This window comes from Anoplopoma fimbria, chromosome 5 (assembly GCF_027596085.1).
Source record: "Anoplopoma fimbria isolate UVic2021 breed Golden Eagle Sablefish chromosome 5, Afim_UVic_2022, whole genome shotgun sequence".
NCBI lineage: Eukaryota > Metazoa > Chordata > Actinopteri > Perciformes > Anoplopomatidae > Anoplopoma > Anoplopoma fimbria.
In genome coordinates, this window is record NC_072453.1 from 4,091,223 (window position 1) to 4,111,778 (window position 20,556).

At 41.5% G+C, this 20,556-nt stretch overlaps 1 protein-coding gene across 1 annotated transcript in view; it reads left to right on the top strand.

The window, feature by feature from the left end:
• snx29 (sorting nexin 29) overlaps window positions 1–20,556 on the top strand; it is a 133,650-nt gene that overhangs the window by 25,037 nt on the left and 88,057 nt on the right. Inside the window, exon 14 of the mRNA XM_054599218.1 lies at window positions 4,075–4,160. Within this exon, the coding sequence (XP_054455193.1) occupies window positions 4,075–4,160 (86 nt within the window). The remainder of the gene's footprint in view (window positions 1–4,074; window positions 4,161–20,556) is intronic.

Here is a 20,556-nt window from a genome sequence, read left to right on the forward strand (position 1 = left end):
TGTTGTAACCTGAAAAAGAAATGAAAGCGTTGTTTGTTCAGAGAATCATTTATTCACAGCAATGAAAGGTTTGCTCTGAATAAATCATTCTCCAAACAAAGAAGACTGAACAAACAGTATTATTCTTGATTAACAGAATACATTTCTATTGGCAGCTTCTAAAATTGTAGTGAGCTATTAGAGCTGTTGACATTATGTAGGTACATAAACTGATTGGAAGCATTTTAAAATGGCGGTCTGATGCAGCAGGTTAGAAAGGGCTCAAAGTACATTGTTGCAGTATGTTAACAATTCTATCCATAACTCCGTCCCTGGTTTCTTATGCTATAGGTAACTAGACATTTCAAGCAGTACTTAACTTTATCAACACAGCACTGCAGTGTTGTTAAAATGTAATTACTCTAATAAAAGTGAAAAGAAATGCAGTGTTAAAGGTAATTATGTGGAAAATAACAGCTACACTAATTAATAATAACATGTAAATAATAAGGTTTATGATGTGACCCCCCACATCAAACACTTGGGGGCAGTGGAAAAAACATTTACATATTCAGCAAGAGTATGTGATTCTTGATACCTGATGAGCGTATGGTCAATATTTTCTCCTCCTTGTAGCTCTGTTTTTGGTCTCCACCAACTTCTGAGGGAAAATTAGTCTCTTTAGCAACTAATTGCTTGGCTATATGTACCCAGTTATACTGTTTATTTGATTTGGCGGTTTAAAATGTTATTCGATTGCTTGTGATAATTTGGGCTATTTTTTTATTAGGCTGAATTTCACTGAGTCTGTTTCTCCTTTTCTCCAGTTAGTATCCTTGAGGCTAAACATGCAGTTACTAATATGACAGGCTAAACCAAATGACCAAGTTTATGAAGTTTATAACAACTTATTTTTAAAAAGATTATTCGGTAAGCTCTTTTATCTTTATCTAAAGGACTTTATAAAGACCATTTTTATTATGTAAGCACTGATTTAGGTTTGATATTAAAACAGAAGACAAGGGACACGTCTTAGGACTTTTATTCAGCCACAGAAATTCACAGGTGGATACCCTCTTATTGTATTAAACTCTAGGGCTGCCCCCTCTGAGTTGGTTAATTGGCTAATCTGTCGTTTTGGTCTTAGTTGCTCAAGATTTTCTGTACTTAATTTGTAGGTCTTCATGCTTTTTTCATGCTGGATTACATATTAAGAAATTTATCAGCACATCTCTGATGAACACAAGATTCAAAGTGGTTCTTTTTTTTGTGATTCTTTTTGGAGAAACTCTGTTACAGATCTGTATATGAGACGTGTCATCTCTGTCATCTGAAGACTGATAAGATTACACAAGAGCTGAAGTAATTGAGGCATCAATAGGTAGCAAAAGCTCCACATTTTCTAAAAGTACTTTATTCACCCGAGCGTCAAGTATCAGTGACACTTCACCGTTACTGCCTGCTTGTGTAACAACAGACACAAAACCCATTCTCAGTAAAATGAGATGCATCGGAATGTCTGCGTATCTCCCAGAGCCCCGACACAAACGGGCACACTAAGAGCAAGCGGCGTGTATTAGCTATAATTAAATCAGGCTGGAAAGGCGTCTGGGCTGCGGGCGGCCCTGATAACGGAGGCGTGGACGGCTCCTCGGAGAGCTCGTCATGTGGATTCGAGAGGTCTCCAGGCAGGTGACTCTTTTGTTGTCGGGGAATGAAGGGCTGATAAGCAGGGCACCAAAAATCAGCCGTGGAGAATGACGGGTGGAGGGGACGGCGGCGGAGCAAGACAAAGGCTGTTAAATTTAACTGCCAAGGGCATAAAGGCACACTCCGACTCTGATTGATTTCCTCCCCAAAGTCGATGATGTTCAACCGGTTACGGCTTGTAAAGAGACTGCCTCTGTCTCTCGCTCTGTTTCTTTATCACTCTGTCTCTGTATTTGCGTCCTCATCTGCAGTCTAATACACACACACACACACACACACACACACACACACACACACCACTGCTCTGAGCAATGCTAATGTTGGACTGTAGTTTAACTGGGCCATAACTCTGACCATTAACCGGCGTCTTCTACCCAAACTGTTATCTGATGGGGCTGGATCACCTTTATAAGTGCTCTTAAAATGCATCTCTGAGATACTGAACACTGAAATTCAGTTTTGCTCTCGCTTCAGAACACATGCCGCTGCCTCTTTTAACATTTACATGAAGCCAGACATGGAAGAAGACTTGTTGTTGCAAACTTTCTTATATACTGTCTAGGCTCCTTACAGCCTGCAGACTTTGATATGAACATTCTGAAGTGTGGGCCATACGGCAAATATACCATATCACAATTGTTTTTCAAGAAGTATCACCATCCATGATTTTATCAGAATTGTTTAATATTATCGTTTCAATGGTACAACAGTACAACATCTTCTGGGATTGGTTTCCACAACAATAAGAAGCCTGGCTGCAGGAACTTGCTCCCGTTAAGCCACAAGAACACATTGTTGAAGTTGAGCATTGATGTTTGCCGCTTAGAATGTAGCTTGCAGCAGGTGCAAGATCATTCCAAATGTGTCTAATGGGGATGAGGTCAGGACCAGTCTATTTGGTCAATCCTCCACTCCAAACTAGAAAAGCCATTTCCTCTCATTGGTGCTCTAGGGGGATGCGAGGGTGTCTCGAGCAGAATTAAACCCAGACAATTTGGTTACTGTTTTCTCGTCGACTCAGCCAACAGGATGGCCCCAGAAAACCAATTTTCTATGAGTTAATGATTTCATGGACGAGGCCATTGTAATTTTCAAACAGGAAATATCCAGGTCTATCCAGAACTGTCACCACAAAGTTGGCGCATACTGTCTCCTCTCTGTTGTATATTGAGCTTCGAGCCTCATATGAGGAACTACAGCCACAACCTAAGTGTTAAAATTGCATGTGGACAGTAGTGATCGCAAACCGCCAAAGTACTTGGACTTTATTCTTGATACTTCCATCTTTAAACATCACTAGTAACATCTTGCCTTGCCTGATCCCCAAACGTCAGTATCTTGATTATAAATTTTGGACTGAAGCTGACATCATGCCTGTCCAGTCTGTACGTAGGCGTATGCGCATGGGGTCGCATGGAGACGTTTCTTTTATACTTGTTTGTACAACTTAACTTTGTGACCATTTACTTTTTTTGGGGGTTCTCCGTTTGGCTTGAACCGCAGGTCCACATAACACGTTGTTGAGATTTGGAAGATGTGTGTGTTGCCGCCATAGCGAGCCCCTTGGATCTATGGTTAACCTTAATACCCTTCTCTACATATGTTCAAAGTGCATAATTCAAGTTTAACATGCTACTACCTTTTGAATTCTAATGCAAAAGCTGATTATAGTCTTTTGAAGCTCCTATATATAGTATATACTGTATGTCAGTCCGCCAAGATGCCGGTTTTGATGGTCTGATCCTCAATGCATTTTAAGTTAATTTCTCCCTGGAATTTCTGCCTCACGTGCGGAAAAAAAAAAATTGATAAGTTATCAAAGATCCATGTTAATATCAAGTGGCAAGACTGGACTGACTGTTGTTTTGCTGTAGGTGGATTTAAAAGCTCAGTCTGACCACCTGGATTTTATTTTTAGTGTTCCACAGGTGACAAGATGTCACAGCAAGTTCCCCACTGTCTCCCTCTAGTGCATGCTGTCATAAAACAGAGTAAACAACTTCCTGCGACCTCCTCGATGCAGCTCTCAGAATTGTAGGACAGAAATATAACCTTTTGTCACTTTGTGCATGATATCATCTTTACTGTGACAACCAGTCAGTAGAAGATTATTTTTTTTCTCCAAATGCACAAGTCTGAATCTAGTAGGTTATAAATAACAGTAAGGCATGATTGAAAAGTCGTGCTTTCAAAGAATTGCTTGCATACAATGAAATGTAGTTACAACCTCTTTACCGCTTTCTGGTTATACACTCTTTGTGTCTTTCTGTGTGTGCGTGTGTGTGAATGTGTGTGTGTGCGTGTGTATGTGTGTGTATGTGTGTGTGTGTGTGTGTGAATGTGTGTGTGTGCGTGTGTATGTGTGTGTATGTGTGTCGATTACAGGGAGAATGAGGTCCTGAAGGTCCAGCTGAAGAAGTATGTGGGGGCGGTGCAGATGCTGAAGAGAGAGGGAAGCCAGGGCAATGATGGTAAACCACACACACACGCACACACACACACACACACACACACACGGACAGACACTTCATCATTATGACCTGATATGAGATCTCATATCTGTGTCCCAGTCCATCTATTTCGCTCTGAAACAGAAACGCTTATAGATGAGAAATAAGGTCATCAGTTTCCTCCACATAGTTCAGATGCGTTTCTCAGGGGCTCAGATGACCAACCTCCCTTTACCCAGCGCAAAGCCCTTCTCATATTCTGACTCATCCTTCATTCTAGTTTCGGGGTAGGTTTGATAACTTTGACTTTGTTTTTTCGTGTTGCCGGGGGATGTAAGCGGTGCTCTGTGTAAAGACTGGTGAGATAAGCTCCTGCTGAATCAAAGGCAAATAAAATGAACATGGCGGATTATAGAGGGCCACATAATGGCTAATTGCATTTTGGGGGATAGAAGGGAGAGTGGTTATCTGGGACACCCCGAAGGGTTTATGTGTTTGTGACATTTCTTGTTTTTTTATTTGTTTGAGGTAAAGGGATATGTAGAACTTTGTAACATTAAGTTAACGATGTTTCATTTCATTAAAGAGGTCATAGGAGCGAAATATTTCCTTATATAAATCCTTTTCAGAACGCAGCATAAATCAAGCATGGAATTGTGTAATCCTGTTCTCATTTATTTACTTAGGCGGAAGGAAAAAAAAAATCATTATTACGGTTTCAAAAGGTTCAGGAAACAAGCAGGCGCACTAACAGAAAGACAGCTACGGCAAGAATGGAAGGTCAACATTGATGTTAAATTGCTCACTTCATTGAAAAGGTAATAACACTACTAATTTTGTTTATCTTCTATAGTATGTGTAACAAACTACTACTATTATTACTTGTAAGGGAGACCCCCTACCACTCTGAACAGAACCAGGTGATTCCTGCTGAGGAGGAGCATCTCTTCTATTTTAGTGGAGGCTTTCCCCACATAAAAACATTTCTGATATCTTTTTATAAAAATATATTTTCTATTCAGTATACAACCCCCACGGGCACACCTGTGGAACATTGTCATGTTTAAAAACATGAGTCTCTCGTTTCATCCCTCTGGTTCCCCGCAATTACCGTGTTCAGCCTGTCAAACATGGCCGCCCGGCCCGCTGGCACCGGAGAGCACGGCGGGAATACTGACGATGGGACATGATTGGAGGGAGACGTGGTGATTCCCTCACATATGAAAAGGCACATATATATTATCAGGAAATAGCCATCACCCAGCTCAACTGCACAGCCTTGACAACCATGTTCTGGCTCTCCTCTCGTTTTTTATTTTTTATTTTGCCCTTTTTTTCTTGTTTTACCGCCACTCATTATCTTTCTCGCTCGTGTTGACTTTTCATTCCCCCATCATTTCTACCCTTTCCCCTCTCCGTTTTCACCCGCTCCTTCACCTCCCTCCTTGTCTTCCTCTCTCCCTCTCGACACCGCTACCCTTCATCCCGACAGCTGTAGTAATTCCCCCTCCACCGCGGCGTCTAAATGATTTCATCCTCCCTCGCCTCTGTTTTCTCCTGCTAATGATGTGCCTCGTTCCATCACACTTTGATGTTGACTACCTCAGTCTGCTGTTGTGTGTGTGTGTGTGTGTGTGTGTGTGTGGTGTGTGTGTGTGTGTGTGTGTGTGTGTGTGTGTGTGTGTGTGTGTGTGTGTGTGTGTGTGTGTGTGTGTGTGTGTGTGTGTGTGTGTTGGGGTAGAGAAAGGGGGAATAATGTTTGAGCAGTTTAGGGGGAGCAAAAATCATGAGAAGACGAGGATGAATTCATACACAAGCGCTCCTTTTTCATGTGCTGTCAGTGCACTTCCCCGTGATCAGCACGCTGCCTTTTTGAAACCCCTCCTGTCTAATGATGAGCGCTGCAGACGTGATCTCTTGAACGCTCCCCGGGCGCCGTCAGCCCCTCCGACATCCCACAAAAACGACAGTTCTCCTTTCTACTGTTTCAGAGGAGTGATAATTATTGAGCACAGTATGTTTGTGTTGCGGTGTGTTTTTTTTGGACATGGGTGTGCATTACAGTACGGCGCAAATGTGTGTTACATGCTTGAATCCATTTAGAAAATCTGAACATATCTGTAAGGTACACGACACACTTTACATGTCACATAAGCGAGGCTCTAAGTTGTGTAGCGTCAAAGTGAGCTGAGCGTTTAAGAGCTCGAGATAGGTGCGTGTGTTTCTATGTGCATTTGTATGTGTGTACGTCATTAAGAGAAACCATTAGCCCAACCCCAGAGGACTTGTACTGTAACACTGACAGTCGTGTTTACTGTAAAGCAGAGTTAGCTGAAGAGAAGTCTCCGGGGGAGAGACAGCGAGCAGCACATGCAGAATAATCACACCAACGCTGACCCAGTTTCACACAGCTCTCATGGCTCTTCAAGAACGTAATAAGTCTGAACAAGTTTTTTTGAAGATAAATCGGTAGCCTTGAAAAAGCAGAATATATGTTGTTTTCAAAATCACTATGAAGTGTGCAAGTCCTCTGCAGTATTTATTATACTGTACTCATGCTAGTCGGAGGTCAGTGCCTTTCAATACATTTCAAAGAAATTCTCCACAGTAATGCAATCTGACATTGATAGTGCAAGTTGGTTTTCACTTTGTTTTTAAAAGCTTTTTCGTGTGACATACCCCAAAATGCATTCCATCAACCAGATGCTGAATGTTTGCAGCCAGTTTCATCATTTTGCAGTGACACTCCATCTTTCTCTGTTTGGGACCACATCCATGTGAACATGGCAGCTCTCCTCTCAGGCTCTAGATGTAGTAGGTCATTGGAGAAAAGGGGTCTAGAGGTGGCAATCCATTGACTTAAAGCAATTGCAGGTTATGTATTCCATAAAGTTTTATATTTGTTTAAATTACTTGCCAAAAGCAGTCAACTAATCAAATGCTCTGACAAAAATAAAATAAAACTTTCTTCCCGTCCAATCATTTTATTCGCTACCTGCCTGGTCTACCTGTGCTCACTCTGCAAGCTTGACAGCTGTCAGAACTAACAATTGCCATGTACTTTGTTTATCGTTGTTATGATCATTTTGTGGCGTTGGCGTTGGAGGGAGGCCTAAACGGACGAGCTGTAGCCAACTTGCAGAATTTCTCACCGAATTGGAGCTAGTGCTGCTAGCTACTAACTTTGAAAAAGAGCTGGCAATCCTGGGCTGGGTTTTTTGGTTCGATATTTAAAAAATCGAGAATACTCTTGATAAACTCTCCAATGTTACCTCCCAAGCTTTGAGCATTAGTGTATCAGAAACACATGGCGGCGTGACTCCAGATAGCACGCTATCGTCTGAAGACAATTGGATGCCAGGGTTAAAAAATGAGGGCAGTGACTGGATATGAAAGCACCGTTTTTTTTTCAGTGAAGCCTGTGAAGTCTCGTCCACAGTGGAAGCTCCTTGTCTCTTGGGACATAAAGTTTCAAGGCGTTTCAGCCTCCCAGTGGGAAGGTTTAACGGCTGGCTTGCTGACTGCTGCCGTTCCACTGACTGCTTTACCCAGGAGACCGTTTCCCCGAGTGGATCGTCACCGAAACCTGGGTAAACGGGTTTCACCTCCTCCCTCCGACATGGCTGAGCGCTACACGTGGTCGGCTGAAATTGGCCTGCTGTGCTATATATATATATATATATATATATATATGTGGATAGAGATCAGGAGATCGATACCGGGTCAAAGGGCGGTTAGTCTGGCGAGATGGAATTCCCTCTCTTCCATTTTCTTATCAAGAGCTCTGTGATAGCTCTATTTCCTCTCATTTCTATCCAAGCAGTTCATTATTCCTTTACATTAGTGCTCCCTCTTGGGGAAACGGCAACAATGGGAAGGAAGGACCTTAAGATAAAAAGTAAAGAAGAGGGAGGATTAGCTTTCTTGCAACCTTTCCATTCATTCTTTTTTGCCTTAAAATAATTTCAAAAGTATGTTTTTCTTTCAAAGATATATATTTCTGATTTATACTTAAGTGAAAATACATTTGAACCAAAGCCCTCTTAATTATCCCCCCTTTCTCTCACCTGTGTTTTCCTCACCATTATTAATCGTGAACAGTGACACACCTGAACTCTGATTAATTCAACGTTTTGCCTGTCACTGTGTACGTGTTTAATGTATCCATAAATAAAACCCTGCAGCGGAACGGGAGCTTATTCATCTCCAATAAGAAAAATGGATTAACGTGGCCTTTTAAAAACCAATAAGCTTCGCCTTGGTTTCTCCTGCTTCCTCCGGCATCCGTGTGGCCTAATGAATGAATGAGAGGCATTTGTCAAAGCTGCCTGCCCTAATAGGAGTGTGTGACTTATTCATTACACACATAGATCTGCGTTTACCGTCGCTCTGTTTTGCCCTCTGGGAGGTCAGGGGTCCTGGTGCGAGGTGTCAGCTCTGTGTGTGTGTGTGTGTGTGTGTGTGTGTGTGTGTGTGTGTGTGTGTGTGTGTGTGTGTGTGTGTGTGTGTGTGTGTGTGTGTGTGTGTGTGTGTGTGTGTGTGTGTGTGTGTGTGTGTGTGTGTGTGTGTGTGTGTGTGTGTGTGTGTGTGTTGTTTTTGTTTATATGAACATGCTGGCCTTGTGTATATGCATAACAGTGTGAAGGCGTGTAGCATGTTAATAAAAAACTTTGAATATGTGTAGTCGGTGTTTCCTGTGGCTGTTGATCCAACAATATGGTGCGTATATGTTTTATTATGGAGGTGGATTTTCATTACTTAACTAATGAGTAGCTGAGTGTGTTCGGGGGTTAGTGCGAGAGAAGCAGGTCACGGTGGCGAGAGGGGGTCGTTATTAAGCTAATGTGTGTAGGTATGTGTTTTGTCAGGGCATATGTGTGCGCCTTCATGTACTGTATCAGTGTTATATTTGTCATTTTGCAGACAAGTCCCATTAAATGAGTGTAGGTGAGACACTGTGTGTGTGTGTGTGTGTGTGTGTGTGTGTGTGTGTGTGTGTGTGTGTGTGTGTGTGTGTGTGTGTGTGTGTGTGTGTGTGTGTGTGTGTGTGTGTGTGTGTGTGTGTGTGTGTGTGTGTGTGTGTGTGTGGTTGTCTGTTTCACTAAGTACAGAAGGAGAGTTTGAGGTTGTGTGTGTGTGTGTGTGTGTGTGTGTGTGTTGTGTGAGGCCGAAATTAAACCGTGCATTAGAGGCTGTAGGTGGAAACGAAGCTGTTGTTACTGGTGTGTAAGTGTTTTATGTTATTAGGTTATTTACATCCCAGTAGGCCGACTGTAAAAGAGCAAACGATGAGTCATTCTCTATGTGAACCGAACTTAATTGTGCCCACACATTCAGCCGCAGATCATCACGGCTCACATTGTTTAGCCTCTCAGGTCTAAGTCCGACAGATTGTGCATGTTTACCAGCTCAGAGGTGTGAGGGACTTTCATTTATTCAGCAGAGGGTGGTTCATGAAATCACATATTGTTTGTCACAGGTGGTCCCCACTCAATGGTAGCGTCGGCGTTGGAGTCAAGTGTCTGCCGCGTCATATCTCGCAGGCCGTTTCCACGCGTGCCCAGCAGGGGTGTGTTCGTGACGGATTTCATCACCTGGACGGATCAGTGTTAATGAACATTTTAATCATCTCGCTGAACGCCGGAGCCTGCTGGGTAGTATCGCGACCGCCTCTCCCAGAGATAAATGTGGAAAAAACGCAGCTGAGGAGAGAAAGCACTCCAGCGGGGCGTAGATTCCCATGTGATGCATCTATTGGCAACCAATTTTCTAGCATTTGTTTTGACCTGCTTCCTGTTGCACATAGTATATATATATTAGTGCTGGGCAACGATTAACATTTTTAATCGCGATTAATCGCATGATTTTCTGCGATTAATCGTGATGCACAGTTTACACAGTAGCAGTTAAAATATTTCTTGTAAATCTCAACTTAAACATTAATGGAATCAAATCAAATATAAAACCAAAGCTATTTGCCACTGCCAGGGCATTAACGTTTTATCTAGTTTGTTATAGAAAAACAAGTTACCCTCAGAGTCCAGAGCCACAATCCTAATATTTATAACAGGCACCTTCCGAGCAACAGCAAGTTAACATTTATAAATCTGTTTTCTTTTTTTTCGCTTTTGTGGTGACGGTGCGTCTTGAGGGTGGCTCATACGTGCCATCATTCATTGCGATCCTAAGAACGTTCCTCAGACCGACATCTTCCACAATACTAATCGGCCTGCAGTTTGTAGCTGTCCACTTCGCTGTGGCATTTGTTAGCTTGTCTTGCTTTTGTTTATCTATACTTCTCCCACACGCTGCATCCAACGTAGTCTGGCGAAGCCTCCCTCCACTGTTTGTTAGGGTGATTTGCTGGCATCAACGGTGTGTATTGCATTTAAGTGATACTTCAGACTCGAAGTACTCCGGTGATAAGAAAGTTCAACTTTTGGTTTTTTTTTTTTTTTTCTTCCTCTTTGCTTACTTCTTTTGCTGACTGTTAGTCAGTTAGTATCTGGAAAGCTCACTAGCTCACTAGCCAGGAGCATGCAGCGTTACTATGAGACCTGTGAGGTCTCCAGATGCTTGAAAACTTTGATTTATTTTTTGGCTAATTTCATCTGCTCAGATCTGCAACGTAATGTTGGATCATCCTTGAGACATCCACTTTGGGATCCACTGCAGTAAATGATGTAACGCAGCAGCGACAGAATTTCACCGGTTCAATGTTTCTAACAGGAGCAGCTGTTATACAGACACGTCACATACAGAAAACAAAATCCTTAATAGTAAAAGTAAGAACTTTGTAATAAGATTGAAATCAATGTCTTGATATTAATAATATTCTAGCATCAGAACATGTATCAGATGGCACAGTTGACCTTAAAGTGTGGACTTTGGTCACATGATAACAGGAGGTCTTTATTCCACACGCTGTTCAAAGATGGCCTCTGTCGCCTCCGAGCCTTCTCCAGCTGTCCACTGTCTCATGGCTGATGACCTTCAACCCAGATGATAATGTCTGTTTCTGGAGCTTGTGCGGTCTCTTGTAGAGGGACTTTTTTATTTTTTGTCAAACTAGAACCATTATATCCAAGCATTGCCCTATTAACTGGCATAAAAAAAGTTAAAAGATGAGAGCTGTAGCTGTAAAAGGTGGTGTGAGCCGCATCTTCGCCCGTACAGTAAGTGTCAGGAAGTCTGTCGCTGTCTGCCAGTTCCAAGTTGTTTTCTGAATACATTTGCTGTTTTTTCAAAGCCCACCTTGAATATAAACTATGTTTCCTACAGTAGCCCAAACAGGTAAATCTAAGTAAAAGCTAAGATATCTCACTTGTTTCAACTATGAAATTATCTTCAAAAAGGATCAGCGGAGAGCTTATAGAGGTACGGTAGGGATTTTCAAGCATTGTGTGCAAAATTTGAGAGCGAGTCAATTGAAGGAGGACGGTTCTAATATTTGTGCCCGCTCAATCCTCTTGAAGCTTTGTAATGGAGTGAGGCGTCTGTCTGTGAGACTGGATTAAGTAAAGAGAGCGCGGCTATGAGTCTGAAGGGAAAGGAGAGGGAAGAAGGGGGGGGGCGCATGCTTCTGGAGAATCACCTCTTCTCTTGCCTCAGGGTGTTTTTTAATCCACACACATTAACACACACACACACACACACACACACACACACACACACACACACACACACACGCCTCCAGGTCGTTATTGTACGTGGTACACAAAGTCTCCGCAAGCTGCATCCAGCTGTCCTGCAACCACACAGGTTTACATGTGTGTGAGACTGGTTTTGTTTTGAGAGATTGTACCACTTCAGCACATCTGGGTCTGGAAAGTGAAGCCAATGCAGAAGTTCCCTAAACTTGCATTCCTATTATTGGCCATCAGGAGCTGTCTCTTCTGGTTGCATAAAGAAGTCAGATTGTATGGAAGTCTATTAAAAAAAATGACCCTACTTCTCTCTTCTCTCTTGATTATTTATTTAAATTTAAACTCACCTCTTCAAGAAGTACTACCCGGAGCCTTCCTCGTAGCACTTATTGTATTCGTATTAGTTGCTGCACTTACTGTATTCGTATCAGTTCGCTGCACTTATTGAATTTGTATTTGTTTACTGTACTTATCCTATTCATATTAGTTTGTAGCACTTATTGTATTCGTATTAGTCTGTTGCAATTATTGTTTTCGTAGTAATCTGCCTCTGCACTATACTTTTGCTCTGGTTTATGCTTTGAGATGCTTGTTTAAGAAAGGAGATGCACTTATGACTTCTGGTGACTAGTAGTTCTCTTGAATACCTATGTTGAATACACTTATTGTAAGTCGCTTTGGATAAAAGCGTCTGCTAAATGACTGTAATGTAATGTAATGTAATTTATCATCAGTTGACTAAGTTCAGCACTCAACTGTCACTTCTGGTTGGGAAAAAAACAAGAGGGTGACAGCCGAAAACAAAGAATGCAACAACCAAAATGCTGAACTTTAAACCTCAAAACAGTAGTCCACAAACCAACGGGTGGCGTCCGGTTGACTATGTGAATGCTAAATGGTACTTGTATAGCACCTTTCTAATCGACCACTCAAAGTGCTTTAACACTACATGTCGTTCACCCATACACCCACATTCATACACTGTTGGCCGGGGCAACCATGCAAGATGCCACCTGCTCATCAGGACCAACTCACCATTCGTGCAACAATCACACACTGTTGGCACAGCTAACAGGAGCAATTTGAAGTTTCTTGTCCACATCGATCGGATCGAACCTCCAAACTTCTGATCTGGATAAAGTCTGTGCACAGCACGCAATCTCTCTTTTCAACATCTCCTCTTCCTACTCCCCTCGTCCTCTCCCCCCGTCTGCCTCCCAGCTCTATCTTGGGAGTGATTACATCTGATCCCAACCCCACCCCCCTGCCTGCCTCCCAACCTAGTGTAGGAACTAACTGGTGCTGTATTAGCAGAGGCCAGTCTAGCCAGTCATTTATTGCATGACTGCTTGCACTGATGACAACACAGGCACAGCACAGACTTGCTTCAGCTTTCTGCCGGGACGGGCGAGGACTAAACGGCCCGGGGTTGCCGAGTGCGGATGCCGGGGACAGAAGGACGACATGACGGCCTCTTGTCATGCCGGCTGTTGTTTGACTTTGACACATGTTTTTTTGCTGCAGTGGCGCGTGGTGGAGCTGTGAGGTGGTGCCACAGTCGGTTGTCTGTTTCACTAAGTACAGAAGGAGAGTTTGAGGTTAAGTGTGTGTGTGTGTGTGTGTGTGTGTGTGTGTGTGTGTGTGTGTGTGTGTGTGTGTGTGTGTGTGTGTGTGTGTGTGTGTGTGTGTGTGTGTGTGTGTGTGTGTGTGTGTGTGTGTGTGTGTGTGTGTGTGTGTGTGTGTGTGTGTGTGTTTTCGAATCACTTGTTAAAAGTGGGGGGCGGTTTTTAATTACAACAGCAGCTGTATGTCGGATACCTGCAGGAGTCCAACAGATTTCCACTCTTCCTCTCACAAGTTGTTGCAATGCACTCTGGGTAGGAGGCCGGGGCTTACAAGGATACTTTATCAGCAGTGATGTCATTGTCTTGGCTGGACAGAGGGGGGATATTAATCAGAGCTGATTGGTGCTCTGTGACAGCCAACCTACGCTGCGTCCCACACACAGAGCTGATAATGAAACTGTAGGAGCATCTGTCTCTGTTGTCCTCTCCCCTCTTGGTGTTGTCTTCTCATGCTTTAAAACATTTGGGTTGGACCTGAGCACTTAAGGCTTTTACAGGAAAGTTCTGGCTGTTTCTCACCATCTTCTTTTTTTTTTTTTTTTTATCTAGAAGAAGCAGCATAATGTCATTTTGTTGCTTAAATTAAACAGTGTTCATATTTCATATAGTCATATAATTTGAAACAATAAAAACAGTGATGCTCATGTGAATTCAAAATGAACCGTAAATGAATTGGAGCAGATGTTGCCTGCTTTTCAAAAGTACGGTTTGAATAAATTAGTTTGAATGTGGAAGGTAATTATGATGTTTATTACATCAGACAGCTGACATCAGTTGAATTCTTGTTGTGTTAAATGTTTCTTTCTGTTTCATTTCCACAATTTGTGATGCCCGTTGGAAAATATCAGAGCCAGCTAAACATCTTCAAAGACTTTTCTTTTGGTTTGCTACTTTTCCTGATGCTGCGATATGCTGCTCTGATTAATTAACTCAGAGCGAATGTACAATACGATCAGTCGTTCGTTGTCAGTTTGACTGATCGTGACGCATCTCGTCTCGTGATCAATTTAATGACTAGAAACTGTCAAAACAATTGCCTCACCCATTGAATACACAGCCTTTGTTGTAGTGATACAGTTCATCTTCTCCTCTTCCCAAAAAGGTTAATGTTGCATTTCATAAAATTGCAATAATATTATAATAATTTCCTCTGATTTCTGTTGAAGCTGTCTTTATTTCAGACAAGGCACCTCCGCTTTAACACGATTCACTGGTAAGAACCACCAGACATTGATGTAAATGTCAAGAACATGATTTGAATGTTTTTTCACTGTGTGCAGTTCATAGTTCTGAAGAAAAACTCTTGTTTCAGCGTGTTATTCAGGTTTCAAGGCTAAGAGTCCTTAGCCGTGCTAGCAGCTCTGTGAGGCTATACTTGGGCATCGTGATGCTGTGAGCTAAATGCTAACATCAGCACGCTAACATGCTCATGATGAGAATGCTAACATGCTGATGTTAAGCAGGTATAATCTTTAACATGTTCACCATCTGAGTTTAGCATGTTAGCCAGCGACCTTATGCATAATCCTAAACTGTAATAGATTTTAAAGCGGGTGAGTTATATAGATGTTGGATTGAAAAATCATCATTCCTGGAGCCGTGCGGTTAGTGTGGCTTCAAATGAAAGGGAAAGGGAAGTAATTGTACAGAGATGTAAATCATGATTACAACTGATTGGCGTAATGGCAGGACAAGGAAACATAATGCAAGTTTGAAAAGTAATACCTTAATCGTCCTCCTGGTCTTATGCAGGGTCTTTTTTTGAGATAACAAGCAGACCGTACAAGGAGCGCTAAAGGTCAAACCCACAATGCCATGACAAATGACTGCGACCAGAGAAGGATCATGTAGCACGTACAGCAGAGTAGGTGCAAAGAGAATAGCAGAAAATAAGAGCCATATTCCAATTTATTCTGCTCACCAGCATCCCTGTAATTGTTATGATAATAACACATTTAGTCTTGGAGTGCCTTTCAAGGAACCCAAGGATTCTACACAACAACAAAAGAATAATTCCCCTTGTCTAGTCTCAGATTGAGTCTCCAAAAATGTGGGAGTAATCTGTTTTGAGTGATATGTCTTGGCTTGATGATGAGTTTTCTTTTTCTTTTTTGGAGCACTGCTGGGATTTGGATATAAATATTTAGAGTCCTACACAGATAACTATCCACGCTCGTTCGTAGCCTTTCTTTTCAAACCCCATGGAGCCTTTTGAGAAGCCGCTGCAACTCTCTCCTGAATAAGTGCCACCAGCAAACCAGCTAATCTCTATCTCTTTAATCGCTGCCTCATCGCGCATTTCACCCCTCCTCTATCATTTATGTGTGTGTGTTCTTTTTACTAATGTCTGAGTGTTAGCTTGTTAATATGCTATGTGATAACAGCCCAGCTCTATAAACAACTTAATCCTGCATCTTATGCACCGCTCTCTGCTCCTTCCAAGACCACAATGTTTAAGAGGAGAGGTGGTGGTAGGTGTGCATGTACGTGTGTGTGTGTGTATATGTGAAAATCTGTTTGGGAGGCTGAAAGTAAATGAAGAAAATATAAGATGTGGGTTTGTAGTTAGGTAAAGTGATAGATAAACTGTTAAAGGGACGTCTTAAAGGAATAGTTCAGCCAAAAACAATATAAATTGTAAATAGTACTTACTCCCATTCTATGGTCCCAGGAAACGTTTGCTATCAAATGACTTTGAGGAGAACAGAGCACCTGGGAAAATTAAAGCATATCAGTCCAAACAGACTTTAAAGGAGGAACCAAATATATTTTCTGGCTTATCCACCTGTGGTTTCTGCATGCATAGTTGTGTTTAGATAGAATCATAGAATGTAGTCGTAGTCATCGGGACATCACCCATTGCATAATGGACTGCTGTTTTGAAGCTTTGAGTTTGGAGATTGAGACCATAAACTCATGTTTACAATGTTTACTGATATAAAAATATCAAGTGAGTAGTAGGGTCATTTTCTCATAGACTTCCATACAATTGGACTTTGTTTTGCAACCAGAGGAGTCACCCCCTGCTGGTCAGTAGAGAGAATGCAACTTTCAAGAAACTTTTTTTATAAAATTGTTGTTCATCTTCCACCGGAATTGGTTTTGGCAGATAGGCTTTTATATTTTGGTTGCTCCACTCCTCTTAATGCCATTTGATAGAAAACTATTTCTGGGCCCATAGAGAGCATAGGGAGGTGAGTACTATTTACAATTATATTGTTTTTGGCTAAACTATTCTTTTAAATCCGTCTTTATAAATATGTCCTAGATAGTTTTTCTCCTGTTTTCTATGCACAACAATCATTCCGTTTTGTATTTACTTCCACAAAAAACAAGTATTATAATTATAATTTGAATTCAATTCTGTGCATGACCTAAACAATAATAACAGTGTTACCACACTCTGCAGTTTTGTTGACCAGTATAAACTACACTTATTCAGTTAAAGACTTGGTGGATGTTCAAAGTTGCCATGGTCTCTGGTGCTTAAATGTTCCTCTGCTATTATTCACTGTCAATAGTACTGGAGCTGTGCAGTCTTTGTTCAACTATTTCAATACATCTTCGGTCCAATATATAAGCCTCTTCTCAGTGTGATCCTGAAACAGAATGGTGGCTTGCAGCACACATTTGGTGAAAGAATTAGAAGTGCGTATAATTAAATGTTGAACTACAGCATCAGAGTAGCATCCACACTCACATCCTCACTGTTCGTGACGATGCTAGATGGAGGAGGTTGCAGGGTGTGGAAGGATGATGAGGGATGCTGCAGAGCTGCTTATTCTAACAGCTTCCAGAAGGCTCTTTTGTATTGGTCAAATACCTTTTCGAGGATAAGGAGAGCTCTCCAAAGGCCTTTGCCGCGCTTCATCTCATTTCTTTTTTCCTCCTCTGGGACGGGCCACAGGCTTTACCTGTCTATCAGACCAGCTGTTCCACATCAGACCCAGAATACTGATGATGAAGAGGTGAAATGGTTTTGTCTGCAGAGCAGCATATTCTGCAGCAGCACATGGAGGGGAGGAGTCATTAACCAGTAATTTATGTTCTCATTTGATACAAACATGCTTCAAGGGTAATCAGATTTTAATTTGGGAGCTCAAGAATGAATAAATCAAGGTGTAAACACACCCAGGATGTGTTGAAGATCAAATGATCTACTCACCTGCATCAACAAATAATAATACAAAAAATGAGTGCGGTGCAGTGGATTTGACATGTCTGATGGAAAGGATCCTATTTAGATGTAAGTAAGCGGTTCGTTTTCTGTAAAAGTGACGATGTTTTGGTTTTGGACGGCCAACGCTGTTTCATGATTCATCTGAGCCGCTGTACTCGTGGATCTGAATAGATTTTGCATTAAGCGTTCAGTGAATGTGATTGAGATAAATATATTTTTTGGGCTCACGTCTGATTATGATATTAGTTTAGATTAACGGGTTTAGAGATGGGGGTGTTAAGATTAACTTGATCCGCAGTTTGTTTTTAGCATTACAATTAAGTCCATATCTCTCTGGGGTTCCAGTATTCAAAATTCAATTCCAGCTTTTGCTTTCACTTCTTGCTCTCATCTTACATCATCTGTGTTAGCATTTACATTCATGCAAATGTAAACAATCCCCATTCAGATGTATAATTGCATTACAGATATGGTTATAAGATTGTAAAGAAAACATAAACTAAAATATCTATTCAAATTGTGTACACTCTTAAAACTAAAACTTCTGGGGAACCTGTGGGGTACCTGACATTTTAATCACATAAGGTTTCATGATCCATCATGATATGGCCATTCATCTCAAAGGAGGAAATAGTTTGATATTTTGGAATTTACACTTATTAGCTGTCTTGCTGAGAGTTAGATGAAAAGATTATTACCACCCTTGTATCTGACCTAGATATGAAGCTACAGCCAGTGGCGGATTAGCTTAGTTTAGCTTAGCATAAATACTGGAATCAGGGGAAAACAGCTAGCCTAGGTCAGTCTAAAGGTATAACAAATCTGACTACCAGCACCTCTTAAGATCCCTAAGTAACACGATGTATCTTGTTTGTGTGATTCCTGCAACAAAAGTAAGAAAATCACAAGAGTTTTAAAAAAATTGTTATGGGAGTTAAATGCTGATACTTTTTCTTGACAAGGCAAGTGACTCAATTGAGTCTTTGCAAAAAGTTAGCATCTTTAGAGCTTCTTGTAGGCTTTTTTTTACAGAGTCTGACAGACCTTTTTCTATTTGTCTCTATGCTAAACTTAGCTAAGGAGATGCTAGCTCTAGTTTAAGATTTTGCGATTTAGTGTACAGAGGAGAGTGGTAACAATCTTCTAATCTAACTCTAAGCAATATGATACTAAAGCGTATTACTTTAGGTGCTATATAGCTGGTATTGACTCATGTTGTATCCTACGAGGAACAGGAAGTCCTTTTTACAAACAAACTGCCTCAAGTGCTCTGTAAAAGTTCTACTTTATAATGAAAGAAAGCCTCCGACCCTTTCCGCTTATTCTAGTTCCTTCGATGTAATTTTCCTAAGCTTTCAGAATTTAATACTACATCAGATGTAGACACTTTGTGGCTATTAATGTGAAATGTCGACTGAATTCATAACCACAAGCTTCATTATTGGGTTATCCTCTACATGCCCCCTTGCTACTGCCCGTCTCTTCTCTTAAATTGGAAAACTGTGTCGCACTGATTAAATTGAGTTCTCAAAAAATTAGCATGTTCCCAGAACTTAATATACATGCAAAAGCCCATAGCATCTTTTATCTTGGAATGAGAACAAAAGTGCTGAAAGATGAAAAAAAAAAAAGAACTTTCTACAACATAATGAAGATAACTCACTTGGAGGGAATCTACTTAGTGAGAATTTCTTTTTCCCTTCAGAGCATTTTTTGGACTTTCTCCCTTGGTGAATCCCACTGTGCTGCAGCCAACTCAAAGAAATGCTTGTTTTGTAAAAAGTCCTTTGGAGTCTGGATCAAAAGCATTTTCATAGCAGCTCAATCTGTGATTGAAATATTTAACACTGGCACCGAGCCTCACGCATTTTTTTCTTCTCTCTCACGCCGCCTCTCTCTTCACTCGCTTTTATTTCCTTTACGTTCCCTGTCTTCTACTCTGCCGTCCCTCTGTCTCACATCTTCGCCCTCTCACGTTTATTCTCTTCCTTGCTACCAATCTTGTCGCATTAATAACCCACGCTAATGCAGAGTGGATGTGGAGATAAAAATAAGAGGGTCAATGTGTATTTGATCGTCTTCCGGACCTTTGACCACCCATAGAAAGCAGCTGAATCCGCTGATATCGGCCCGTGTTTGGAGCTTCTGTCGTGCCTGAGAAATAATGGAGGTAGTCGTGGCAAAAAACAGAAACACAAAAGTACACTTTAGAGCGTCTTTGCTCCACTCCACGTCCCTTTCATCCTCTGCTTGTGTGAAAAGCTTCTGAAGTGCTGTTCTTTTTTTCTTTCTTCAGCTCTTTCCTGGATGTGTAAATATGAATATGGAAAGTAGTGTCAGGATGTTTTTGGGGGAAGCTGTTGACATAAGAGAAGTTGAAGACTACTTCCTGTGAGATCGCTGCCTAATGATTGTGTGTGCTTTGCATATGCCAGGGACAAGACAGGTGATCTGTTTTGTGTTGGATGGGAGTCAAGAGCGTAATGAAGATCCTTCACATCAACACAACAGCAGGGGTCATTTTCCCTGAATCAACAGCTCACACACTTTTATTTCTTCCTCCAGTTTTCTGCAGGAATACTCTGATGATTAAGCTCGACAAATACAAAGCTCGGATGTCCGCGGATAAGTTAGCGTGATTAAAAGCGAAACCTGATAAACTTTGACTCCGATAAAGTTTTTGGCATTAGCACTGAGTCGGTGTGAGGTAACGAACGCGCCAGGCCTTCGACTCGCACTTCAAGGTGAAGTTTACAAAAACAAAATCCAACACGGCACAGTTGTTTTCAAGAGCAATGAGTGACGAGCAGGTGGTGCTGATTGAAAGTTGGTGTCACCTCCAGTGATTAGCTACGTCTGAACTTTAGTGTATAATAGCACCCTCATCTCCTGCCTAATTGGCACTTGTATTGATTAAATAACGTATGCAGTAGGCAGTGTTTGTTTATGAACTCAGGAAGTTGAAG